Consider the following 27,152-nt stretch of genomic DNA (forward strand, 5'->3'; position numbering starts at 1 on the left):
GGCCGCTAGGACGTACTGCCTCCTGGATGCCTCTTGGGGCCCATCTCCTACTTGGACTCACCAGGTCCACAGTATGGTGAAGTGCATGGTCTTCCGCAGCAAGACCACGCCTCTTCGCGGCACCCGCCACTGTCCGTCCGCCCGTGCGCCAGCCCAAGGCCACCTCCCTGCTCCCAGCTCCCAGCCACCGGTCATCACCAAGTTCTGCCACGTCTACCTCCCAAACAGAGCTAGAGCCTGGCTTCTCTTCTGCAGCTCGAGCGGCACCGCCTCTTCTGTCAGCTACTCCTGCACTCGTTCTCCACACGCAGGTCAGAGTGGGCTTTCTGGAAAGCAGCTCCTCTCCTGCCCAATAGCCTTCAGTGGCTCCCTACTGCCCTGAGGAAGAAGTCTGAATCGCTTACCACCCCTGGTAGACAGTGTTGTCTTCCGGCCCGTCTGACTGCATTGCTCTCATCCCCTATGACCCCTACCCCTCACTGCAGCCAAGGGCCTGTCTCGTAGGATGGGAAATGGGCCCATCCTCCAGTAGCTTCTCTCCTCGCTCAAATATTTGTTAAGGGAAAGAAGGAAAAAAGGCACGACTGAATGGCCTTTTTCACATCTGTAGTAGCTGGCACACAGGAGGTGCTGAGAAAACACCTGCAGCAAGAATACATGGGGCCCAAGCGAGGGGGTGAGGACCCGAAGCACACAGTGGGCGCGGGGGGAGCCTGGTGGGCTCTTTGGCCGAGGTGTCTGGTTCTTGCTGCTGCCAGCAGCAGAAGGAGCCTGCTGCCGCCCCTCCCCTCCACTCTCTGGGCTGGGGGTGGGGCAGGCAGGCAGAGCCCAGGCCATTTTGGGGCCCTGGCCGGACTTCCTCACTATCCTGGGTGGGGCTGGTGACGTGGCTTTCGCTTCTGGGAACCCTAGGTGGACAGCAGTTCTGGGAAGGCTGCTGACCCGCGGAGAAGTGTATCCCTACCCCCCCTGCCAGACGAGCTCAGCAGACGCTTCAGGCCAGTGTAAGATTGTGGAGTTTCAGGGGTCGGCGGCTCCGGAGGGAGGTCACCCACAGCGCCTGCTGTCCCGGGCTTCCTATCCACATGCCTCTTGTCACAGGACCGGCTGCATCCTGTCTGCTGATCCAGCCTCCCACCCCCTCCACGTCGGTTTGCAGCCAAGAGAGGGGAGAGGACCCGGAGGCCTGCACACCCCACTGGCTTTAGGAAGAGCCCTGCTGGGTCGCTTCTGTGCTGCTGCTGGCTTCTGACATTTCAAGACTCGCCACTCGTCTCCCCCCAAATAAAAAGAGTGAGTTAAGTGTGTTTCCCGGTCAGCAGGAGTGTTTTCCCACTCTGTCTGCTTCTGCTCTTTTCTTGGTCAGGCTTTCACCCACTCTGCTGCTTCCTAACTCCATGAACTTGGCTTTGTCACTTGCCCTCTGTAGGCCTCAAGTTTCCTCTTTGGCCAATCGGACTAATAACACCACATGCCAGGGCTGCCATTCTGAGAGGCAGTGGTGCGTGGATTCTGGAGTGAGATTGCCTGGGTTCAAATCCCGGCTCTGTGACCACAAACGAGTGCTCTGGCCTCTCCGTGCCTTCGTCTCCTCATCATTAAAATGAGGATTTTTTTTTTTTTTTTTTTTTTTTTTTTTTTGCGGTACGCGGGCCTCTCACTGTTGTGGCCTCTCCCGTTGCGGAGCACAGGCTCCGGACGCGCAGGCCCAGTGGCCATGGCTCATGGGCCCAGCCGCTCTGCAGCATGTGGGGTCTTCCCGGCCCGGGGCACGAACCCGTGTCCCCCGCGTCGGCAGGCGGACTCTCAACCACTGCGCCACCAGGGAAGCCCGGATTTTTTTTTTTTTTTAATTATTTTTTTATTTTTGGCTCCGTTGGGTCTTCGTTGCTGCGCGCAGGCTTTCTCTAGTTGCGGCGAGCGGGGGCTACTCTTCGTTGCGGTGCGCGGCCTTACCATTGCGGTGACTTCTCTTGTTGTGGAGCACGGGCTCTAGAGCACAGGCTCAGTAGTTGTGGCGCACGGGCCGAGTTGCTCCGCAGCATGTGTGATCTTCCCGGGCCAGGGGCTCGGAACCCGTGTCCCCTGCCTTGGCAGGCGGATTCTTAACCACTGCGCCACCAGGCAAGCCCTAAAATGGGGATTTTAATGGCATCTACTTCATAAAGTTGTGAGAACTAAATGCTTAATATATTATAAGCACTTAGAACCATGCCTGGCACGTAATAAGTACTGTATATGAATGACAGTTATTAGGGGCAAAGGCTTGGTACGTACTCCATGTTTAAAAACAGATTATTGTATTCATTGTTGTTGAATTTTAACCAATCATTGATTTAATAGATGTTTCATGAGCACATACTGTGTACCTGTCAGGCACTGCTTAGGCACAGGGGACAAAACAATGACCATGGCTATTTTACTTAAAGGAATGTTTGTCGTACTGATTTGTAAGACCACTTGATATGTTAAGGCCCTTCACTTTCTGTAATGTAGATTGCCACTTTTTGCTAATCTTTTGCTTGCTTGCTTTTTTTCTTTACGGTGTGTTTTGATCTGGGGAAGTTCAAAACATTTCTGCAGTCAAATCTTTCTATCTTTGCCATCTACCTACTGAAATAAAATAAACATTCACCTATATAACCTCAGAGATATGATTTGAGATGGTGATAAGTATATGACAGAAATAAACAGGGTGCTGTGATGAGAAGTAACAGAGGGTGCCCTCGCTGGATGGTGTTTCCGGGTGTAAAGGGTGCGAGGGAGGAAAGGGACAGGGGTGTGTCAGAAGGCCAGTGGAACAGAAGGCTCGTGGGGGAGGGAGGGAATAGGAGGGGATGGTAGTGGGGTCTCCGGGGGCCAGATCATCAGAGGGGCTGGGGTGGTTTGGGTTGGGTTTTTTTTTTTGCATTTTCTTAAACTTCTTATTTTATGGTAATTGTTGTAAGGATTAATCCACGAAGTTGTAAGAAATAATACAGAGAGATCCCCTCTACTCTGTTTCCCCCAAGGGTAACATCTTACAAAACTATAGTTCGGTATCACAACCAAGATATTGACATTGATAGAAACCACCGATCTTCCTCAGATTGCCTCCGTTTTACTGGTACTCGTTTGCGTGTGTGTTTGCACACGCACGCACATGTTATTTTTATTCGCTTTGTTAGCTTCTTATTAATTTAACTGTATCACGTGTACAGTTTTTGTCTCCACCACTGCAGTGAGATACAGAACAGTCCTATCATCACAAGGATCCCCGTGTTGCCCTTTTATAGCCGTACCTCCCTCCCTCCCTGCTGCCCCCCCAACACCCATGCGGGCAACCACGAATCTATTCACCATTTCCATAGTCTGATCATTTCAAGAATGTTACATAAAGGGAATCAAGCAGCATGTAGCCTTTTCGATTGGCTGCTTTCATTCCGGGGCTTGGATTTGATTCTGACTCAGAGATGCTGCTCTTGGATGGGCTGTGGACCCCTGGGGCTCTGTGCTCCCTCCCCAACCCCGACCCCGGGGTGAAGACATCTTTCACCAGAGGCCAGAGGCCAGTGAAGTGAACAGACAGATCATGGCCTGGTTTCCAATTTGAAAATGACTCTGGTTTCAGCACGGAGAAGAGACTCGCGTTTGTAGCAACTGCTAACTGCCCCCCACCCTGCCGGCTCCCCCTCGTTTCAGCGTTCTCCCCAGCCCCAGACTGGGTCTTGGAAAAACCTTGCCACGACCCTATTCAAAGACCCTCAAAAACCGCTCATTGCCTGGGGGGCGGGTGGGGCTTTGACCTGGAGTCCTTACTTGGGCTTCAGTAAGCTCAAGTAGCCGCTGTGTCTGAACCACTAAGACGGAATGCAAAGTTAAATGTGTGCACTTTTCTGGAAACAGAGCTTGGAGTTTGCATCAGAGATTCAGATGGGTCAGGGACCTCCAAAACTTTGAGAACTCTGGGGTCTAAACACAGATAGTGGTTAAGAGCCAAGGCTCTGGAGCCCCACTGCCCCTGTTCAAATCCCAGGACTATCACCTCTCTGTAACCTCAGACAAGTCACTTAACTTTCCTGAGCCTTGATTTCCTCCTCTAAAAATGGGAAAAAATACTAGTAGTTACTGAATAGGGCTGTTTTAAATATTGAATTACTGTATGTACAGTGTTTAGGAAGAAACTTGGCGTGTTTAAATATTTTGGTAAATATTGTATGTTTGTTGAGTGCATGATGAGACTGCAGGAAATAGGAGAGCAGAGCTGTTTAGGGAGAGGCCTTCTAGCCCCTCGGGGATTTTCAGGCCCTCTTTGTATTAGTTGTCATCCCCTTGACAAGCTTGAAATCAGCGAGATTTCTTCCAAACGGATGCACAGTTACAATTGGGTACTATCACCTCCCTGGTCTTGGCTCTCATATCTCTGTTAATATGGCTTTAGCTAGAAGAGCTGGCTGGGGTTTTTTTTGTTTTTGTTTTTGAGATACGTGGGCCTCTCACTGTTGTGGCCTCTCTCGTTGCGGTGCACAGGCTCCGGACGCGCAGGCTCAGTGGCCATGGCTCACGGGCCCAGCCGCTCCGCGGCATGTGGGATCTTCCCGGACCGGGGCACAAACCCATATCCCCTGCATCGGCAGGCGGACTCTCAACCACTGCGCCACCAGGGAAGCCCTGGAAGAGCTGTTTTGATTATTGAATTAATCGATGTAAAATGTTTAGAAGGAAGCAGGTTGACCAACTCTTCCTGGCCCATTTCATTCCATCTTGTTGGGTTCAGTCTGTGGTTCTAGGAGAAACTGGAGTTGGTATATTGAAAGGTACCTTGGTCTCAGAAGCCAGCAGACCTGGATTCTGACTCTGGCCCTGCCCTCTCGCCAGCTGTGGGACCCGATGGGCAAGTTATTGGATCTCTCTGGCCTCGGTTCCCTTAGGAAGAAAGTGGAAATAACAACCCATCTTGCAGGGTTCTTGGGCAGAGTCGATAAGGTAATAACTCTACTGCACATGGCGAAAGGTCGAGCACATGTGAGTACTTAACAAGCACGACTTTGTTTACACAAATGCTTGGTTCAGCATAAGGGAGCTGTTTCCAATAGTCAGGCTCTGCTCAAAAATGACCTAGGGGTGACCACCCCATCCATGGAAAGAGTACAAGCAGAAACTGGATGGCAACATGTCAGAGATGGGATCTCGGCAGGCACACCTGTTCAGGTTGCCACTTGGGCTGGGCAGGTGACCCCAAGACTCCCCCCAACCCCTACATGTCAGGGTATGGACTTGAAATTATTTCCTTTTGCCATGTGTCTTACACCCTGATCATTTGGTAATTATTCTTTTTAATTCCTCTGCTTCTCTGCGCCTTCGTCCTTCGTTCCCTGTGATGTTCAGAGAGGCCTTGTCACCACCACATCTGTGCCGCGGTTTCTCCTGAGATGCAGCACCTGCCATCCCTGTGCAAGCAGTCAGTGCACGTGTGTGGGTGTGTGTGCACATGCATACGTCTGGATGTGCCTTCCAAAACAGATCAAAGATAACACCCTGACCGCTGTAGATGTCGTGATTTAATCTACCCTGGGGGGGTTGCTTCACTCCCCCGCACCTTTTTAAAGCACTTTACCACGGTAGCCTTTCTGCTGTGTGACCTTGGACATGCGTCTTGACCTCTCTGTTTCTCTTTCTTCAAAATTGGGGCTAGAGTGACCCCTTTGACATCTCTGCCACGGGATGCTGTGGATGTCTGTGAACTCACAAGAAGGAAGGTTGCTGGGACTTGGCAGAGGAAACCAGCATCACTGTTTTCCAAACCCCACCCCCACCCCTCCTTCCTTGGTCTTCACTGTGGCTCTGCCAGGAAGGCCAGTTGAGACTTTGAGTGGATACCGAGTCTCCCCCTAGGGAGAGCTTTCCAGCCCCGTGCTGAGCCCATCAGCGGCCCCACATCATGTCCAAAGTGAATTTATTCGACAGACTTGCCTGAGCACGTGCTGCGTGCCAGGCATTGCCGTAGGTACTAGGAGACTGGCCGTGCACAAGACAAGCACATGCTCTCGGGATGACGGACACACAGTTGAAAGGAGAACATCTCCCATTCTCCTTGCCTTTTGCCCCCAGGGCACTTTTTGAAGAGTCTAGGCCGCTTCCTGCATAGACTGCCCCTCAGTGTAGGCTTGTCTGATGTTTCCATGTGATTTGTGCACTGGGGGCAGGGACCCCAGGGAAGTGATACTGTGTTCTTCCAAGGGCATTGTTTTCAGAAAGCTCATGACCTTGGTTTGTCCCATTCCTGGCCATGTCGACACTGACCGTTTGGTTAAGGTGGTATCTGCCAGGTTTCTGTATATAAGGTTCTATACAATTACATATATCGAGTATTGTATGTGAATTATGTAAAGTTAATTAATGTGAGTTTGTGGGGAGATACTTGGAGCCTGCTGTGGTGAAATAGAGCTGTCCCTTCACCCCACTTACTCATCTTTATCGCCGTAGACTCCTGCACCCCTATTTTAACTCTAAGGGTTACGGTTGGTTACTGTAATATTCATTGTGAGGCTCTAATTGTGCCTGTTTTGGCCAGTGGGCATCCATCCTAGCTGGCTCCTATGTCTTTTCAAGCGGTCCCCATCATTCGTGGAGTACTTCCTTACTTTCTGGCACAAGAAGAATTCCAGGCTTTTCTTGTACTTTCCCTGCTCCTGGAGTCAGCTGTTTCTCCGAGGAGCCCTGGTTCCTGTCAGTCGAGAATAGTATTTAGAAGCCAAGACCTGGGCACTGGGATGGCATGATCGTCAGCTGCAACGCATGATTCTGGACCAGATCCTGGACTTATAAAGAGCGTTGCTGTGGCAATTAGCAAAAGGGAAACAGGGTCTGTGCATTAGCTGGCAGTAACGCATCTGTGTTAATTTCCTGGTTTGGATGGTTGTGTTGTAGCTATGTCGGCGGCTGTCCTTGTTTTTCTCAATAAACACTGGAGTATTAAGGGGCCATTTATTCATTATGAATAGATGGATGAATAGAATGAACAAATGAGAGAGAAGACAGAGACAGAGACTGAGAGAGTATCAATGAGGACAGGGAGAGGAAAGGCATGGGGGTGAGAGTGAATTTGAAGAGCAGCAGGAAGTAAAGGTGTGCAGGGGGGCAGGTGCAGGCCCGGTGGAGAGGGAGGCGGGGCCGGGCGGAGGGGGCATGCGGCGGAGGGGGAGGGCTGTATCTGGAGCGAGCTCTGAAAGCTGGGCTCGGGGTGATGGGGACCGTGGGAATCATGAATCAGCGCTAACGGGCTCACTTGCTCCCAGCAGGCGCTGTAGGATCTCCCAATGGGGTGGCTTCGCTCTGGGCTCACGTTTTCGGTGGGCTGTCTGATCCTGGTGTGGGCGGCAGGCTGTGGTAAGTCACCATCTCTCATTCATTCATTCCTTCCTTCATTCAGCAAACCTTTACAGTATTGATTGTTTCTGCGCCAGGCTCACGCCGTGGGATAGATGCCTGTGATGGTGGGACAGCTACCCTTAGACTGACATATTTTTCCTTTAATTCGGCCAAGGGCAGGTAGTTGCATTTGCATACCATAAAGGTGCATTTGGTCTGTCTCCGCCGATGGACCCCGTACCCAAGGGTATTTCTTCAGCTGCAGGCATCACCCCAGTGCCAGCTGGGAAGCTCACAGAGCCCCATTCCTGACCCCTGCATTGTGAGGACCGTGCCTCGGACAGTGGTTTTGTTGTTTTGTGATGGGCCCCTTGGTCTGTGGGCTGGTTTCCGACTCATCCCTCTTGGTCGTCAGGCTCCAGCTGCTCAGAGGTCTCCTGTGTCTCCCCAGGGAGTGTGAGGGTCCTGCAGGGACCCACCTGCTTCTCCGACTACGTCAACATCTCCACCTGTGAGTGGGAGATGGCCTGGCCCACCAACTGCAGAGCTGAGCTCCGCCTGTTCTACCAGCTGAAATTCTTCTACTTTGAGTAAGCCTGGGCTGGAACTGGGAGTTGGGGAAGGTTTGCCTCGGAATTCGCCTGGCCCACGTGGTACCCCGGAGTGCGTGTGCTAAATGCGGTTCACGGGGGCTTACTGGGCATGGTAGAGGTGAGGTGCCCTGGGGTGCAGCGTGTGTAAGACACAGCGAGTGCGTCACGGTGCTCCAAGCTCAGCGTCACCGAGGCACGTGGCATGTGGATGTGGTGGAATCCTGGACTAGACCAGCAGTTCTCAAGCTTTTTCATCTCAGGACTCTCTTGTGTACTTAAGGATTAAGGGACTTTCTAGGTGGTCCAGTGGCTAAGAGTCCATACTCCCAGTGCAGGGGGCCCAGGTTCTATCCCTGGTCAGGGAACCAGATCCCACATGCCGCAACTAAGAGTTCGCATGGTGCAACTAAAGATCCTGCATGCTGCAACTAAGACCCGGTGCAACCAAAGAAAGAAAGAAAGAAAGAAAAGAATTAGTGAGGACCCCCAAAGCTTTAGTCTGGGTAGCTCACATCTATCAATATTTCCCCTATTGGAAATTAAAACAGAATTTTTAAATCACAACAGCCCACAAGTTCACATTCAACAGGCTGGTGGAGCTACGGCATCATCACACATCGTGTACCCTCTGGAAAAGTCCACGGTACACTTGTGAGAGAAGGAGAGTGGAAATGGCAACTAATGTTGGAGTATTACTATGAAACCAGTTTGACCCAGTGGAATCCCAGACCACACTTTGAGAACCTCTGGGCTAGGCCATTGTTTGGGGGTGCAGTGTTAGCAGTGGAGTTCACAGCAATGGTTGGTGGACCATGGAACTTGGGATATGTTTTTCCAGGTGGTTCACTGGGATAATCCATGGTACATAGGGGTAATCACTGGTATAGGTGGTGCTCCAGGACATGATCCAGTACACAAGGCACACAGTTATGGAGCACATTGGGATATACAGCACACCTGATGTGGGCTACACTGACAGAGCTGTTATTCCACGATATACTAAGGTGGACCAGCTGTGCTTCTGTATGTGATACATTGGCCTAGACCAGGGATCTGCAAACTATGGCCCATGGGCCACATCTGGCCTACCACCTGTTTTTGTAAATAAAGTTTTATTGACACACAGCCATGCCCATTTGTTTACGTATTGTCTATGGCTGGGGCTTTTTTGTGCTGTATCAGCAGAGTTGTGTAGTTGGAACAGCAAGAGTATGGCCCTCAAAGCCCCAAATATTTACCATCTGGCCCATTACAGAAGACGTTTGCTGACCCCTGGCCTAGTCCATGAGACATGGGGTTGGCTGTTTTGGGTGACACGTTAGGATTAGGCTGTGGGGCACAGGGTATGTGCCTGCCAAGCCACAGTCCGCTGTACTGGGCTAAACTGTGCTACCAGAGGGGTGCTGGAACAGACACATACGTTGTTACAAATTCTTTCATGCTGTGGGTTCTTCCCTTTTGCTGGCTTTCAGGGTCCAAGGCTGGGGTCAGGGGCGGATAAGAGTCCATGGTGGGTGTGGTGAGGGGCTGTGACCAGCAGGGAGGTGGTCCCAGGCCCCTGTCCCCATTGCATCCTGGCCACTCTGCTCTCAAGTTCCCAGATCTGGTCCTTGAGGCAGGGTGACCAGGAAGCTGGAAGGGCCTGTGGTTCCTTGAGGTGTATCCTGGGATGCCCGTGGGTCACATGACCAGCCTAATGTAACATCTGTGTCTGCAGAAACCACACGTGTGTCCCCGAGAACAGAGCTGGCGCGGTGTGCGTGTGCCATATGCATATGGATAACGTGGTCAGTGTGGACACCTACCAGCTGGACCTGTGGGCTGGGGAGCAGCTGCTGTGGAAGAGCTCCTTCAAGCCCAGTGAGCATGGTGAGCAGGGCGGGGCTGCAGCTGTTCCCACAGCTCTCACCCTCTGTCAACTGTTCAGCTGCTGCTTCTTCAGACAGTCTAGACCATGGGAGGCTGACCTTATCCTGGTACCCAGAGTTCTCGCAGGAATTCCCCAAGAGCTTGCTGGGGTGTAGTGATAGGAGTTTAAAACACTACTTATTGCTGTATGATCTTGGGCAAGTCTTGTTACCTCTCTGAGCCTCAGTTTCCAAAAGACAGTTATTATCCCTATTTTGCAATTGTAAAAAACCGTACATAGTTCAGAGAAGGCAAGCAACCTGCCCTCAGGTCACACAGCTCCTCAGCAGCAGAGGCAGTATTCTCACAGAGCTCACAGTAGTCACCACTCCATCAGCAATTCCGGAAGGGCTTACTCATACCCGGAGTTGGAGGGTGTATGGGGGGGGGTGATTTAAATTGACCCAGGAACGAATCCATGAATTGAAAGAATTTTTATGTGTGTGTTGATTTTAATGCTCATTATATACCTGTGATCTCATGGATATGATTGCTTTAAAAGAGACTAAGTTTTAAAACACATGAATCAAAATAAAGAAAATTACTTAGTAGATAATAATACAGAGCACAGAGATGGCCAATAGAGTGAAGGATAAAGGTAGAAAGGCCAAAGTTTGGGTTACTTTGCTTATGCATTTTGCACTCACTGTGGAAATGTAGTTAACAACCGCTAAAGTGGATTTTAGTGACATGAGAATCGGTATCAGGGTTTTAATTCTCCACTACGACGAAATCTGTGTGGTATCCCATCAACGTATTACGGAGGTGGTGAAAATCTAAATGGTCTGCAGGCCGGGCCGGGCCTCCTCCTGACGCCCAGCCCAGCCCCTCACCAGGCACCACTTCTCTGCAGTGAAACCCCTGGCGCCCAGAAACCTCACTGTTCACGCCAACATCTCCCGCACGTGGCTGCTGACGTGGAACAACCCGTACCCTCCTGAGAATCACCTATACTCCGAGCTCACCTACCTGGTCAACATCTCAAATGAGAACGACCCCACGGATGTGAGTGGGCGCCCTGTGGGGTCTCTCTGTGACCTCTTGAGACTCAGACGGGTCGAGACTCAGGCTCTGGGGTGGGAGATGGGGAAAGTGACCCGCGATTGGACAGCAAACCCTGGGGATCTGGACCCCCAGCTTCTCCTCTGGCTCTATGCCAGGACCAGGCCCTCCACCGCTCTAGGCCCCTGATTCCCAGCGTGCAGACAGGGGAGTTTATTACCGGGCACTGTTCCTCATCTATAAAGAAGGACTCTGGACCACATTTGTTTCCCAGGGGGCGGGACACTTGGGATTTTAGGTGATACCTCCAAACACACTTAAATGAGCGAATCCCAGGGTGAGACGGTCACTCCACGCCCGCGCTCCTGCCCGACCCTGACTGTCAAGGGAGGCATCTCAGCTGAGCTGATTGGTTTACTAATTCTTCTCTTTAACAGAGAGAAGAGGCTGCAGGCTCAGAGCCTTCCCCCAGAAAACAAGTTCAGCCGAAATTTCATGCTGTTACGTGGTTTTGATTGCATTTACTTTATGAGATGCTCACGGCATTTCGTACTTGCTTTCCAGTCATAGCAGTGGCAGTGAGGTTCCATTTTATTTTATCTTATTCTATTCTATTATTTTTTTTATGAAGTTCCTTTTTAAAAAAACGAATGTATTGACATTTTTTAAATAGGGAGAGCTGATTTGTAGGAAACGATGAAGTAAATAATCACAGGGGCTACACAGTGGGTGGCTTGGCCTGCCTCTATTTTAGGTGCAACTGGGGGTGGAGGCCATTTGCAGCCACCCATGTTTTCCCCTCAGATATTCCCATTGCAGGGATGACATGTGAATACCAGGGGCCCCAGAGTCCTACAGAGCTGGGTTCCAGTACCTGCCCTGCCACTTGCTGCATGACCTTGAGGTTTTTGCTGAACCTCTTTGTGCCTCAGTTTCCCCATCTGTAACATGGCGATAACAAGAGTACCCATCCCATAGGGCTGTGGAGAGCAGGCAATATATGACACAGACAGGCTCCCCTGTCATAAACGTCATCCTCCTTTTCTCCTGAGTGCCACAGGCCTTGGAAATCCCATCTGACTCTCCCTCCCGCGCCCAGGCCTGTAACTGTTGAGGGTCTGCTGGGAGCCATGCCCTCGTGTCCCGGGACCCAGGCTGGCCTGGCTTCGGCTGCCGGGGAGCAGGCCCCTGACATCTTGAGCTGTCACATCAGCTTCCGTCCCTGCTTCTTCTCTTCCTGGCCAAGCCGGGGTTGGGGGGGGGGGGGGCGGTGGCAGGTGTTGATTTACATCTCTCAGGTGTGGTTTTCCTCCTTGGCACTGGGCCAGGATGTGGGGTAGAAGCAGGAGTGGGGCAGCCAGGCTCTCAGAGCAGTCGAGGAGAGGTGGTTGGCACAGACACTGAGGAAAGACGCAGGGTCAGTTTTGTCAGTAAATCCCCTTCCCGTTCCTGGGCCTGTGCAGGCTTCGTTCAGGGCATAGGCTGGAGGGGAGAGAAGGGTACAACCTATAGGGTCCAAAGGAATATCAATTATTTGCTTATCATGGCTGGATCCAGGTTCCAGGAATCTCCATCCTTTGTTCCTGCTTTATTCTATGTTGGCTTCACTTTTAGGCAGGCTCTTCCCTCATGTAGCTGCCAATATGTCTACTAGCAGGTCCAGGCCTGCATCTTAAAACCGCAGTGGGAAAAGTTCTCTCCAGATAGTCCCAGTAAAAGTCCTGGGGCCAATGATCAGTTACCTGCCTGGGATCACATGCCACTCTCTGAACCTGTCGCAGGCTGTGGGCAGGAGACGGGGTGCTGGTGCAGTGTTCTCACTGGCCAGGGCTGAGTCACATGCCCACCTCTGGAGCAGGTCAGGTCAGCCTCACCCAAACCAGATGGGCTGAAAATGAAGGAGGGGTGGCTCCCCAAAGGAAGTTCTGCAGAAGAGGAAACAGAGACTGGGCTGGCTGAAACACAGCTGGGTTCAGGACCCAGCACCAGACTCCAGCCAGCGGACAGAATTGTGCCTGGGCTATGGCTTAATGGTCATGTAGGTGCTCGGGGCTGCCTCAGGCCTCAGAATTCCAGGTCCAGCTTCTCTTGCTGGTGGGGCATAATCTACTGAGACACCCTTCCCCTGTCTCTCCCTTTCCAGGGACAGAACCAGGCCCGAAGAATTCTCCTCATTAGTCATTGGCCAGAGATAGTCACATGCTCCTCTCTAACCAGTCACAGGCCAGGGAATGAAATAGCCGTGATTGGTTTAGACCAATGAGAATTAACCCTGGAACTGGAGACAGAGGCTTACCTGCCCTGAGCTTTCGGTACCTGACCCCAATTGTGTAGATGCTGGGTGGGTGCCCAGCTGTATTTGCTACAGTCTTGCAGGTACCACCTGTGGCTCAGACTGGTGGGATCACTTCTAAAAATATTAGAAACTCGCTGTGGAATTTGGGAGGTGGAGATGCTCATTGTCCTGGATGATTTCTGGACAAGGTTCTATAATGGAGTTAGAGTTTTGGCTTGGGCAGTGAAGGATGTATAGGAGTTCTCTAGCTAGGGAATGGTAGGCCAGGCAGAGGGAACTACATGAGCCAAGGCTTGGAGGCATGAAAATTCATGGCGTATCTGAGGATTATCGGGCTGTGGGAGTGTGTACAGTGAAAAGGCAGAAAATGAGGCCACAAGCTTACTGAGGGCCATGAATGCCATGTTCATGATAATGTCGCGGGTGCTTACTATGTGCCAGGCTCAATGTGTATTATCACTAATGACTGGGAAAGCCCTGCAGGTGGGAAGGTGTTTGTCTATCCATTTTAGTGACCAGGACACTGAGGTTTGGAGAGGTGGAATGACTCACCCAGTGTCCCACAGCTGGAAATGGCCAAGCTGGGATTTGAAGCCAGGATTTGGACTGAGGGACCTGTGCTGTTCTCTTCTTCCGGATCTTTCTCTCAGAATGGTCTCCCGAACACCTGGCCTTTTTTGTTAAAAAACACACCAACCACAGGTAGTTCCTCGGAAGCTCAATTTCTTTTTTGTTTCTTAGTAAACCATTTCCCAATTCCCTACTCCTCTCTAAGGTGTGTGATTCCTTCAGTGAACCAGATCCAGCTGCTGCTTCCTGTTTACTGCGATTTAGAAAGAAAGGAACACCGGCAGTAAGAGTGTCCTTCTCTCCCTGCCCTGGTCTCCTGTCACTCCCACCCTGTCCCCAGCTTCCCTGGAAAGTTCCAGCTGCCCTCCAGTTTCTCCAGCAAGCTGTTAGGACTTTGCTTCCTTGCTGTGCACACCTCCCCTCGGCTCCCTTTACACCAGACCGTTGCCCCCAGGTGCTTCCAACCTGCCAGCAGGAGCAGTGTTGCCAGGAGCTGAGAAGGGGCTGTGGGGGATTGGAGGGGGGGCCGCGAAGGGATGGACCCTCCACAGGGGGAGAAGCCCAGGCAGAGGATTCAGGCCACTGTCGTGCTGTCAGAATCCATCCTGAACCCAAACTTTACTTCATTTTTTTATTTTTTTAAAGTCTTAAAAATAAAAGTAATATTCACATGGAGTAAAAAATTCAAAGGCTACCGAAGGACTTAGAAAGGAACTATGTTTCTCTCCTAACCCCAATCTCCAGTACCTCTCCCAGAGGTTGACCACTGCTCCCCGTCTCTTGCCAGGAGGGGAAGGCCAGGCTAGAGCAGGCAGAGGGTGTGGAGGCGTGTGTGTCCTTCTAGAGAGAGTTTATGCCTGTACGAGCAAATGTGTGTGTGTTCCTTCATCACCGTGAAGTTTTTATTATTACATGAAAATATTACTGCAAACAGAACTGCTTTAAACAACACATATTTATTGCCCCAGAGTTTCTGGGGGTCTGGAGTCTGGGCACGGCTCAGCTGGGTCCTCTGCTTAGGGTCTCACAAGGCCGCACACACAGGGGGTTGGCCAGGGGATTGCTTCCAAGCTCCTGTGATGTTGGCAGCATCCAGTTTCTTGTGGGCTTTGAACTGAGAGCGTCGGGTTCTTGCTGACCTTTGTTGGGAGGCCGCCCGCAGTTCCTTCCCTTGTGGCCTTTTCAAAGCCAGCAAGGGGGAGAGAGTCTCCTAACAAGTTGGAGTTCCAGCCTTGCATAATGGAATCACACCCACGTAGTCCCTATGTATCCATCACCTTCACCATATTCTGTTGGTTAGGAACAAGTCTTAGGTCCCCCTGCCCCTTTAGGCAAGGAGAGGGGATTACACAAGGGCGTGATACAAGGTGGGGTCACGGGGCCATATGAGTCTGTCTGCCACCATCACTATGCCTTCTCCCTCTATGTTTTGAACATGAAAGGCAACAGACAACACATACTAATCTTCATGTTACCTTTTTCACTTAACAACAGATCTTGAACCTTCCTTCCCAGTTGGGGCTAGGTTGGGCGGGACTGAGACGATGGGCCATTGTGTTTGGGCTTGACTGTGGAGCCTCTAGAGAGCCCTTGAAGGAGAGAGGGGGACGCGGTGACCCTGTCTGTGCCTCAGAAAGATCGCTCTCGTGCTCCCCGCATGCCTGGCCCTGTCCAAAGTGCTCACCTGTGTTAACCCACTTAATCCTCACAGGAACCCTGGGAGGTAGGCACTTTTATTATCGCCATGTTGCAGAAGACGTCAAGGTCCAGAGAAATTATGTCACTTATCTAAGGTCACACAGCCAGAAAGTGGCGGCAGGAACTCTTACCTGCATTTTACAGATGAGGAAACTAAAACTCAGAAAGGTTCATTGACTTGCCCCAGTAACGTCAAAATGGCTGATCAGGGTGGGAGTGAGGGTCAGGGTAAGGACTGATTCCCTGACCCATCCTGCTCGATTCTGGTCACAGTTGTGGAAGTGACAAACAAGGGCCTGAAATTGGAGGAATAACCAAATACCCAGGCTGGTGGCTCTTAAACATTGTGGGGTCAGCTAAGGACAGCAGCCCGGGTGGGAGCTGGTACTCCCCTCCCCCAGACTTGGTGCACTAATGGCTCCCTTTCCTCTACCAGTTCAGAATTTATAACGTGACCTACAAGGGGCCCACCCTCCGCTTTGCAGCCAGCACCCTAAAGTCTGGAGCTTCCTACAGCGCACAGGTGAAGGCCTGGGCTCAGAGCTACAACAGCACCTGGAGTGAGTGGAGCCCCAGCGCCAAGTGGCTTAACTGTGAGTATCCTGCAGGGAGTCCTGAGCAGTCGGCCGCGCCGTGTGGCTTGCAGGATCTCAGTTCCCTGAAAACGGAACCAGGGATTGAACCTGGGCCACGGCGATGAAAGCCCGGAATCCTAACCACGAGGCCACCAGGGAATTCCCAGCAGTCAGCATCTCTGTTCCCCACTTTCATTCTGTGGCCAGAGACTTCCCCAAGCCAAACGTCTGGTTTCCGTATCACAGGATGCTCTAACTGCAGTGACAGAATTACCAGCTGATGTGGTGTACTGGTCAGGGTAGGGTAGGTTACAGTAAAGCCCACAAGTTCTGCGGCTTAGCACGGTAGAAATATGTTTCTTGCTCACATAACAATTCAACACGAACTTTGCTGATTGGTAGGTGGTTTTCCTCCCTGTGGCTCCGTCATTCTCTAGGACAGAGATTCTCAGCCTTTCTGTATCATGGACCCCTTTGGCAGTCTGGTGAAGCCTGTGGACCTCATCTCAGAATAATATTTTTATTCTTTTTAATTTTTAATTTTATTTTAGAGTACAGTTGATTCACAACGTTATGTTAGTTTCAGGTGTCCAGCAGAGTGATTTAGTCATACATATTCATATATCTATTCTTTTTCAGATTCTTTTCCCACGTAGGTTATTACAGAGTATTGAGTAGAGTTCCCTGTGCTGTACAGTAGGTCCTTGTTGATTATCTATTTTGTATATAGCAGTGTGTATGTGCCAGTCCCAACCTCCCAATTCATCCCTCCTCCCCACCTTCCCCCCTTGGCAACCACAAGCCAGAATAATATTTTTAAACGTATAAAATAAAATACAGGGCTTCCCTGGTGGCGCAGTGGTTGAGAGTCCGCCTGCCGATGCAGGGGACACGGGTTCATGCCCCGGCCCGGGAAGATCCCACATGCCGCGCAGCGGCTGGGCCCGTGAGCCATGGCCTCTGAGCCTGCGCGTCCGGAGCCTGTGCTCCGCAACGGGAGAGGCCACAACAGTGAGAAGCCCGCGTACCGTTAAAAAAAATAAAAATAAAAATAAAATAAAATAAAATACATAGGCCTTTAAGGGAAACCTAATTTTATTGAAATGCGATTATAAAGGGATTTTAAAATATATTTGTTATCTAGGAATACATGCTTCTTTAATAACACATTAAAAACAGGATCTAGTGGTAGTTGTCATAAATACTGTAATTTCAAAGTAGATGAACATAAATGGCATTTCCTGCTACTGCAGCTGTCAGGTGATTTGAGAATAGCTGTGACTTCTGATGGGGGCTAAGTAACTGATGCTGCTATTGCTGTGGTTTGCTCCCTCTATTCCTAATGGGAGGAAATGCCAGGTTTCAGAAGTTCGTGAAAACAAAGATATCATTTCTTTCCCATCCAAGTTCCCAGACCCCTGAATCCTAACGGCAACCATGTTGGAGGTCTTTGGACCCCAAGTTAAGAATCCCTGCTCTGTGGACCTGCCATCATCTGCATCCAGCCAGCAGAAAGGGAATGAGAGCGGGGAGACCACACCTGCTTCTTAAAAGTCTTAGCCCAGAAGTGACACACATCCCTTCCTCTCAAGCTCTATTGGTGGAGCTGGTCACATGGCCACACATAGCTGTAAGGGATTCTGGGAAATGTAGTCCCTCACCTGGTAGCTGCATCCTCCAAACAACTCTTTGTGACTTTATCACACTTTTGCAAAAGAGTATTGAATTATCTTACATAAAATGAAGTCTTTATTTTATTTATTTTTGGCCGCGCAGCATGTGGGATCTTAATTCCCCCACCAGGGATCGAACCCATGCCCCCTGCAGTGGAAGTGCAGAGTCCTAATCACTGGACCGCTGCCAGGGAATTCCCCTAAAATGAAGTCTTGCCAGTGGACCTTCCTGGTTCATACAGCCGCTCAGTTACATCACCCCAGAGTCTTTTCTTTCCCTCTGCCATCCCTAGCATGGTAGCATTTTATCTTTACCCTTGTCACCTCATGGCCCCAAGTTGTCTGCTGCACACACCCTCATGCCCAAGACCCAAAGCAAATGGAAGGCTGCCACAAGGAGTGCATCCCGTGCATCTTTTATCATGAAACAAAAACATTTCCAGTCCTGGTGGCCTTTCCCTTGCCTTGCATTGTTCAGGACTGTCACGTGGCCTCTCCCAACTGCAAGGGAGGCTGGGAACTGAAATGTCTGAAAAGGGGACTAGTTTTGGCCCACGATTGGCCCCAACCTCAGGGTGGGCACATTGCAGCCTAGCAAAGAAGAAGGGGAGATAGCTGTTGCATGGTGGAGGCTGCCTCGGGCATCATCCGTACAATGGGGAGAAGGAAGGGCTGTTGAGAACATTCAATGAAGGAAGGATTCTTCAAAGTGCTGGGCACAGTGGTGAGTGGCAGGTACCCCAACCCAACCCACCCACGCCCCTCTCAGCATCGCCTATCCTGTTCCATGGATACCTCTTGACCACCTGTCTCCCACTCCGGGCTGTGAGCTCTATGGGTAGTATCTGCTCTGTGTCTATATCTCCATTGCCCAGTATGGTGCCAAGCACACAGTAAGTGCTTGGGAAAGTTTTGTCAAATTGATTTGATTCTTCCTTTAACCTGCAGAAGGGAACGGAAATAACTTGTATGGGACAGATACCATGTGCTGGACACTCATTATTTCCACAGATATTTCTTGAGCTCCTACTACGTGCTGGCCTAGTGGTGAACAAAATAGGCAGAAATCCCTGTTCTTGTGGAACTGACATTCTAGAGGGGGAGACAGAAAATAAACAAGTAAATAAAAATATAAATGAGATCTAGATCCCGAGGACAATAATTCTGGGAAAGAAATAAAGCAAGGAGAGGGGGCCAGCTGTGTGAATGGACATGCAGGCACGGCTTCAAGTGTATATTAAATCGTACAATCCTCAGAACAACCCTATGAGTCAAGTAGTTATTAACCCCGTTGCACAGAGAGGAAACCAAGGTACAGAGTGAGTGAGGGGCTTGTCCTGGGTCGCCAGCTAGTATATGACAGAGTCAGGCTTCGAACTGGGGCCGTCCAGCTCCAGAGTCTCTGCCCTTGACCTCACTTATTTCAAAAAAGAGAAAGCAGCACGTTCAAGATCCTGAGGTGGCCCCGAGCTTTGGAGGAACGGGACAGCAAGGAGGCCGATGTGGCGAGGGCTCAATGTGCAAGAGAGGGGAGTAGGAGGGGATGCAGCGGCCAGCTCACGCAGAGTCTTGGAGGATGCTTTCACGAGGCCTCGGTCTCCTGCTCTGGGAAATGGAGACCAGGCTGGACGCAGCGCGATGCAAGCTCACGGCTTCCCTCCACTTCCAGACTACGAGGCGACCTTGGAGCAGCGCCTCCCACTGGGCGTCAGCATCTCCTGCGTCGTCATCCTGGCTGTCTGCCTGTCCTGCTATGTCAGCATCATCAAGTGAGTCCCGAGCTGTGCAGGAGGCTGCCAAGCCAGCCCCCTGTGGTGTGGAGTGGGTGGGAATTTCCCCTCTGATCTGTCAGCTTGCAGCCCTTTCATTCAACGATAGATATTTATTGAGCAGCTACTATGTGCGAGGCACTGAGACCGACAGGGACCCTGTGTCCTTGGGGAGGCACAAGATGCCAGGCCACCCAGTAACCATGGCTGTTTTCCATAGTGATCCTTGCGCTGAAGGAGATATGCCAGGGCAAGGGGGTGAAATGCTCCAGGGGCTGTTTTGGATGGGGAGGCCAGTGTGGGCCCCTCTGACGAGGTGTTTGAGCTGAGACCTGACTAGGGGAAAGGAGCTGTCCAGGGCAGGAGCTGGGGGCAGGGCCTTCCTTTGGCAGAAGTGAGATGGATCACGCCCAAGGTATGGCCCAGACACTTGAAGGCACGTGGCAATAGACAGAGGAATTCTAGATGACTGTCCTGCAGAGTCAGACCTGGGTTCAGATCCTGGCCTTTGTGCTTCGTAGCTGTGTGACCAAGTTTCTGAACCTCTGTTCAGCCTTGGGTCCCTATTTCATCAGTCCCAAGAGTCCTAAGGGACTCCCCGATCACTCGGTGTAGGGGGGCAGAAGGAACCTTGTTTCCAGTGAGCTTGAGCCCTTGGAATCATGGAGTCTCAGAGCCTCAGTCCTCCCACCTCTGAAATGGGACGAGCGGGCCCCAGTTGACCACTTAAGGATAGCGATGGTTGAGGATTGATGTGAGCAAGTGTCTGCACTCTGCCGGGCACACAGTAGGTGTGCAGGGAATGCAAGGTCCCCTCTCCACGTCTGTTGCTGATGCCTCTGAGCCCCCTGGGCTGGTCTTTCTCCTTCTCTGAGCCTCAGTTTCCCCATCATCTGTCTTCCCTACCCCTACTCACTGTGTTCCAGTGCTCCAACCTTGCTGTTCTTTGAACGCCCCAAGCAAGATCTTCCCTTGGAGCCTTTGCACTTGCTGTGCTCTCTGCCTGGAAAGCCCTTTTTCCAGGCATCACCGAGACTGACTCCTCCTCCACCTACAGTTGCCTCTCAGAAGTCACCTCCTCAGGGAGGCCTTCCTGGATCACACTATTCCTCTCTAGTCCCTATCTTCTTTATTTTTATCCCTGGCACTTATCGCCAGGAATGAATGGTGTCACATAATCATTTCTGCAGGGTTTTTGCCTGTCTTGTTCACTGTGTGTCCCCGAGGCCTGGCACAGTGAGTAGGTACTCAATAAATGTGTGTTAACTGACTGAGTGGAGTGGGTGGAGGCTAATCCAGGGGGTGTCTGAGGACCTTCCCTCCCAGCACTGACGCTCCGTGGCTCCAGGCTGACCCAGGAAGGGAGAAGGAATACCTCAGCCTCTCAGGCCATCCCAGGCCTCTCCCCAGCACCTTATCCTCAGCTGCTCCAGAGTAAAGGTTGTTGAAGGGGAAACCCAGAATTCTCTCTCTGCAGCTTGAGTGTCTCCTGATTCCCTGGAACTTGTTCCCTCTGGAGCAGAGGCGGCCACATTAGGAACTCCACTCTGGGTAGCAGGATGCTGGAGCCCAAACCCGGCTCTTAGCTGTCACTTCACCTCCCTGGGCCTCAGTCTTCTCATCGGTAGAGTGGGGTTAGCAGTAGAATCTGTTTCACGGAGTGAGGGTGAGACAGCCAAAAAACCTATCGACATGATCTCTGACCCCTGATAAGTCTTGGTGACTATGATAATTTTTATGGGAGGAATGTCAACCTGTTAGTGATACAGGGACCAACATCTTGTCCTTTTCTTTTTCAGGATTAAGAAAGAATGGTGGGACCAAATTCCCAACCCAGCCCACAGCCCCCTCGTGGCTGTTGTCATCCAGGATTCTCAGGTAGGAGAGGGGGTTGGTAAGGATGCTGTGCACTGCGTGTACAGGGAAATACGACTCAAGATGTCTGGGATGTTCAGGATATTTCTTGGCTTTTGAGGTTGCACATGGGAAGTCAGGAAGGTTTCAGGGTAGGTTGAGTCAGCAGCTAGAGGCTTTCACTCCCTTCCCTTTGGCTTCCATGACTGTTCTTTCAGCCTGGGTGGGAGACAGGGGTTCCTCTGGGGTTGGTTTTTTCCCTCCCTTGGGAGGAGATGATCCCTGAGGTCATCGGCATGTCATCTCTTGGCAAGGTACCTGTACCAGAGCAGGAGGCCAAAAGGAGAGGGAGAAGGGGACAGGCTTTCTGTATATTCCTCTTAGGAGCAGGAAACTGCCCCCCCAAAACACTAGCAAATCTCTCCATTCTCATTGGCTTGAATTACATCACAGCCTCTTTCCTAAACCACTCACTTGTAAGGAGTGGGAATACTTGAGACCAACCAGGTGGCCACCCCTGAGCTATGGATGGGGTCAGCTTCCCCAATGCGATGGCCAGGTGGGGTTTGCCTTAGTGCCATCAGGGTTCTCTAGGACAGGGGGAGGCGGGGATACAGGTCCCGTCTAGAACAGAAGGTCTGAGTGTCCTCAATTCTCCAGGGACCCTGTAGCAGGCTCTGGAGTCCAGTGGTACTGGCTTTGAACCCTGGCTCTGCCACTTACTTGCAGGTTAGACTTAACAAGTTGCTTAACTTCTCTGAGCCTCAGTTTTCTTGTGTGGGTTATAGCAGTGGTTATAACAGGGCTGGTGTTGGAATTCACCGAGACAATCCACATGAAGTGTATATTACAGCGTCCTGCACATAGTGTCGTTTATGTATCAGTTAGATTTTGCTGTGTAACAAATCATCCCAAAATTTAGAAAGTTAAAACAGTAGCCACTTATGTAGCTCTTGCTTCTGCAAGTCTGTAGTTGGGCTCTGCTCAGCAGTGGGGGTGGAAGTATCCTGGGTTTGGCTGGGCCTGTACCAGTGGCCTCGCTCGCAGGTCTGGCAGGTGGCTGACACATCTGGGGCCATGGAGGTTACTAAGCCATGTATGTGTCTGTTATCCTTCAGCAGGCTGACCCAGTTAGCACAGTATCACTTCCACCACATGCTATTGGTCAAAGCCAGTCACACAGCCACGCCAGATTCAGGGATGGGAGGAGCTTCAGAGACTGTGGCCATTTTTGCCATCAGCCACAGCAACTTAATAGTGCAGCCTCCTTAATTCTCAGAAAACTGAGGCTCAGAGAGGGGAAGTGACCTGATCAGACCTCAGACCTGTGTGATGTCAAGACTCAAAGTCTTCTCACGGCAAACACGTGCTGAGCATTGCTGGACGATAGGCTGGGCCAGCAGGCCTCTCGGCTCTGTGTCACTGGCTGTCTCTATGTTTTAGGTGTCACTGTGGGGGAAGCGGTCCCAAGGCCAGGAACCAGCCAAGTGTCCGTATGTATATGAACTTGGATCATCGCCTATGTGGATTTGGAAGGGGATGGAATTGGGGTGGTGGGCCCCATCTTGAGAGTCTGCCTTATCTTCCTTGTTCAGCACTTGTCCTGTGACACTAGACTTCAAGAGATAGCAGGGGGAGGGGGTGGTCTGGGTAGGTCAGCTGCTGGCTGAGTCCCCTGAGTTTCACTGGGGGTCAGGTGCATACTGAACCCCCTTGGGATGCCCAGTCTGTTCTGAGCAAGCCTGATGGGGGTAACAAGCAGGGCAGCTGTACCACTTGTTAAACTGTTGACATAGTGGCATACTGGTGGGCAGATACCACTATCCTGGACCCTTGAATATGCCACCATCTTCCTGGCCTCCTTAGCCCCTCTCTCAGGGCCCCTTGAACCTACCACAATCCAGTAACTGAAGGGTTTATACCTAGCACAGCAGGGGACTCCAGGATGCTGCCCCAGCCCTAGGACTCCCCAGCCATTCTAATTGGCCCTTACTTATGCTATGGTGTTGATAGGTATTTTATTTTTATTTATTTTTTAACGTCTTTATTGGAATATAATTGCTTTACAATGTTGTATCAGTGTCTGCTGTATAACAAAGTGAATCAGCTATATGTATACATATATCCCCATATCCACTCCCTCTTGCGTCTCCCTCCCACCCTCCCTATCCTACCCCTGATAGGTATTTTAAATACCGTCATCCCTGACAAAGACTTCTCCTTATTCAATAGATTGAGTTTATATTATATGCCAGGCTCCAGAAATCCCAAAGTAAGACACAGGCCCTGCCTTCAAGGAGTTCCCAATCTAGTAGCGAGGGTGGACTGATAGATTATTGATTGTAAAGTCTGGAAGTGTGTTTGCAACAGATAGACATTGATACCCACCAGGGTTCTCGGCCTTCCCTAGTCAAGAGAAATTGACTAGATGCCAGACAAGAAATTCAGGCAAGGCTTTACTGGGGCCCCTGCTGCAGTGGGGCGGGGCGGGGCGGGGTGGGTGAGGGGCTGGGGGGTGTTGGAGAACAAGTAACAGGTTCTCTTGCCCACTCCCCGAGGGGGGCAGGCGAGCTGGTTCCTGATATGGGGTGAGGGTTAGGGGTGTGTCCAGGGATTGGGCCGGAGGGGTGGCTTAGGTGTTTTGCCCACCCCTCTGGTGGTGTGAAGTGCAGGCGGCATGCGCAGTACCCTGGTTTTGCTCCTGGCTCTTCAGAAGTGGCAGTTGCGTCTTTTGGCCTTTCTGTATCTTTTGTACAAGCCCCAACTGCGCGTGCAGCCAGTTTTTTTTAGTCCCATGTAGTTTCTTTGTATTTTGTTGCTGGAGGTGAGGTTTGTCCACTTGCAAGCATTGAAGCACTACAGCAAAGGGTCCTGGGTCCCAGCCTGTCTCAACATCAGTCCAGGGTGATTTTGAGCTGGGCTTTGAAGGATGAATAGGAGATCTTTTCAAGTGGAGAAACTGAACCCTGATCGAACTTTGCTCTTGTAGACACTGGAAGACTTGTCTTGCCAAGCTTCTGCCCTGTTTACTGGAGCATGGCATGGAAAGGGATGAAGATTCCGCCAAGGCTGCTAGAAACGAGCCTTTCCAGTGTCCTGGAAAAGTAGCATGGCACCCCATGGAGGTCAACAAGACAATCCTCTGGCCAGAGAGCATCAGCTTTGTTCGGTGCGTGGAGCTGTTTGAGGCCCAAGTGGAGAATGAAGAAGAGGAAGTGGAGGAAGATAAAGGGAGCTTCTGCCCATCACCTGACAGCAGTGGGGGCAGCTTCCAGGAGGGCAGGGAGGGCATCGCAGCCCGGCTGACAGAGAGCCTGTTCCTGGACCTTCTCGGGGGCGAGGATAGGGGCTTTAGCCCACAGGGCTTGGAGGAGTCCTGCCTTCTTCCACCTTTAGAAAATCCAAGTGTTCAGAGGCCCTGGGCCACGTCCCCAAGTGTGGGGCCCCAGGAGGCATCGTCTGAGGACAAGGAGCCTTTGAACCCAGAGTCAAGTCCTCCAACCCAGAGCCCAGCCAGGCTGGCTTTCCCAGAGATGCCCGGCGTCATCGCAGACAACCCCACTTACCGCAGCTTCAGCACCTTCCTGAGCCAGTCCTCAGGCCCTGGAGAGCTTGACTCAGACCCGCAGCTGGCCGAACACCTGGGGGAAGTGGACCCCGGCATCCCCGCCGGCCCCCAGCAATCTGCACCGCCCAGCGCACTCCAGCCTGAGCCAGAAACGTGGGAGCAGATCCTGCGCCAGAGCGTCCTCCAGTGCAGGGCAGCCCCGGGCCCCGCCTCGGCCCCCAGCAGTGGCTACCGGGAGTTTGTGCAGGCCGTGAAGCAGGGCGGCGCCCGGGACAGCGGGCTGGAGGGCTTTGGCCCTTGCGGAGAGGCTGGCTACAAGGCCTTCTCCAGCGTGCTCGCTGGCACCGCTAGCTGCCCGGGGACATCTGGGCTTGAGCCCAGCAGTGGGGAGGGGGGCTACAAGCCCTTCCAGAGCCTCACTCCTGGCTGCCCCAGAGCCTCTGCCCCAGTCCCTGTCCCCCTGTTCACCTTTGGACTGGACGTGGAGCCCCCTTACAGCCCTCAGGACTCACTCCTCCCAGGCAGCACCCCAGAGTGCCCTGGTTTGGAGCCAGTGGTCAAGGGACAAGACAGCCAGAAGCCCCTGCTATCCCCGGAGCCAACCACAGACCCCCTCGGGGATGACCTGGCCAATGGCATTGTCTACACAGCCCTCACCTGCCACCTGTGTGGCCACCTGAAGCAATGCCACGGCCAGGAGGAACGTGGCAAGGCCCACATCGAGGCCAGCCCCTGCTGTGGCTGCTGCCATGGGGACGGGTCCTCACCCCCGGTGAGCCCCCTGAGGGCCCTGGACACCCAGCTCGGTGGGGCTCCATTGGAGGCCAGCCTCTCTCCGGCCTCCCTAGCACCCTTGGGTGTCTCAGAGGAGGGTAAGTCCCCCCTGTTCTTCCAAACTGCCCCCAACAACGCTCAGAGCTCAAGCCAGACCTCCATGGTGGTGGCCATGCTCTCCCCAGGGCCCACGTGCACGGACGCTTCCTAGGTGCGTGCCCACTTCTTGCTGGAGTCTACAAGCGAAGACTGGGCCTTACCCGTGACTGCGGAATGCCTCCCTCCAGAAGGCAGCCCAGCTGGCAGGGTTCCGAAAGACTCAGGGAACCCTGCTATGAAGTGGTGAAGTTGTCCAACACTGGGGCTACGGAGACCAGCCGCCCCCGGCTCCCACCATTGGCCCGGGCTCGCCATGTCCCATGGGAGTGGAGGCACCTGCAGGGATCAGGAGGTTCCCGGGCGCCTTGGCCTGTGAATGAGCTGTTGGTCATTTCACGGGTCCACAGCTGCCCCAGTGGACTATCACTGTCACGCTCAAGGCGTGTTTTGTCCACCGAGCTGCTTTGTTACTCGTGTCTTGCCCAGGCCTGGGGTTAGCTGCCACCATCTCACTGGATCGGATGCTGAGCCTAGAAGCTAACCAAGCCAATGGGAGAATGACTTGGGAGGCCTTGGGAAACTGAGGTCCAGAAAGGGTGGTCATTTGCCCAGAGACGCCCGTTCATTTAACGGAGGTTGACACTGGCAGCAGCGCCTGAGCTGCGGAGGGGCGCTTGTCAGGTGGAGTTAACGAGGACACGAAGAATTGTGATTACCGAGCAGTGACGGCTTGCTGCCAGCTTCCCACACAGCTGTAAGGTTGGGGGTTCCTGTTAATCACTGGATCCCCAGAACAAGCATGCCTGGTGACCTTGGGGCCGGCGTGTGCCCCCATGCATGCCATTGCTGGCATCGGTGGTTCAGAGGGAGTGGCTCAGGTCTCCTGATCCAGCGAGCTGGGCGTCCGAGATGCCGACACCAGGCACATCGCCTGCACCTTGGCCCCGACCTCAGGTTGAGTAATGTGCATTGTTTGTGTACATCTCAAAAATTGTTTCATCACCTGGTGTTTGTGTTTGCTGAGGAGGGGAGAATGGGGGGGGTGGAGTTTTGTATAAATAAAGGTTCTTTACCTCCTTCCCCACCCTTCCCACCCCATTTATTTTGGTGTGGTTTTTTTTTTGCGGTATGCGGGCCTCCCACTGCTGTGGCCTCTCCTATTGCGGAGCACAGGCTCCGGACACGCAGGCCCAGCTGCTCCGCGGCACGCGGGATCCTCCCGGACCGGGGCACGAACCCACGTCCCCTGCATTGGCAGGCGGACTCTCAACCACTGTGCCACCAGGGAAGCCCCCCCACCCCATTTATTAAACAAACATACTGCCAGGCACCGTTGTGAGTGCTTTATCTCTATTAACTCGTAGAATCCTCCCATCCAGAGGTCCTGAGACCAACCCAAGAGGTTAAGTAACTTCCTGTCTTC

General features: G+C 52.2%; 1 protein-coding gene across 14 annotated transcripts in view; it reads left to right on the plus strand.

Annotated features, from left to right (window-relative positions):
- The window catches only part of IL4R (interleukin 4 receptor), a 37,626-nt gene extending 10,794 nt beyond the window's left edge, over window positions 1–26,832 (plus strand). For 2 of the 14 annotated variants that reach the window (XM_032606986.1, XM_032606988.1), the window contains exons 2-10: window positions 7,281–7,368; window positions 7,766–7,940; window positions 9,661–9,812; window positions 10,705–10,856; window positions 15,854–16,010; window positions 19,335–19,434; window positions 21,234–21,312; window positions 22,732–22,781; window positions 24,278–26,826. In XM_032606986.1, coding sequence (XP_032462877.1) covers window positions 7,299–7,368; window positions 7,766–7,940; window positions 9,661–9,812; window positions 10,705–10,856; window positions 15,854–16,010; window positions 19,335–19,434; window positions 21,234–21,312; window positions 22,732–22,781; window positions 24,278–25,841 — 2,499 coding nt within the window. In that variant the 5' untranslated portion in view covers window positions 7,281–7,298 and the 3' untranslated portion in view covers window positions 25,842–26,826. Of the gene's footprint in view, window positions 1–99; window positions 1,294–7,277; window positions 7,369–7,765; window positions 7,941–9,660; window positions 9,813–10,704; window positions 10,857–15,853; window positions 16,011–19,334; window positions 19,435–21,233; window positions 21,313–22,731; window positions 22,782–24,277 lie in introns of those variants that run through there. The other 12 variants (XM_032606982.1, XM_032606981.1, XM_032606980.1 and 9 more) reach the window with 12 other exon arrangements.
- Window positions 26,833–27,152: the final 320 nt, after the last annotated feature.

Source organism: Phocoena sinus, chromosome 15 (genome assembly GCF_008692025.1).
Source record: "Phocoena sinus isolate mPhoSin1 chromosome 15, mPhoSin1.pri, whole genome shotgun sequence".
In the NCBI taxonomy this organism is placed as follows: domain Eukaryota; kingdom Metazoa; phylum Chordata; class Mammalia; order Artiodactyla; family Phocoenidae; genus Phocoena; species Phocoena sinus.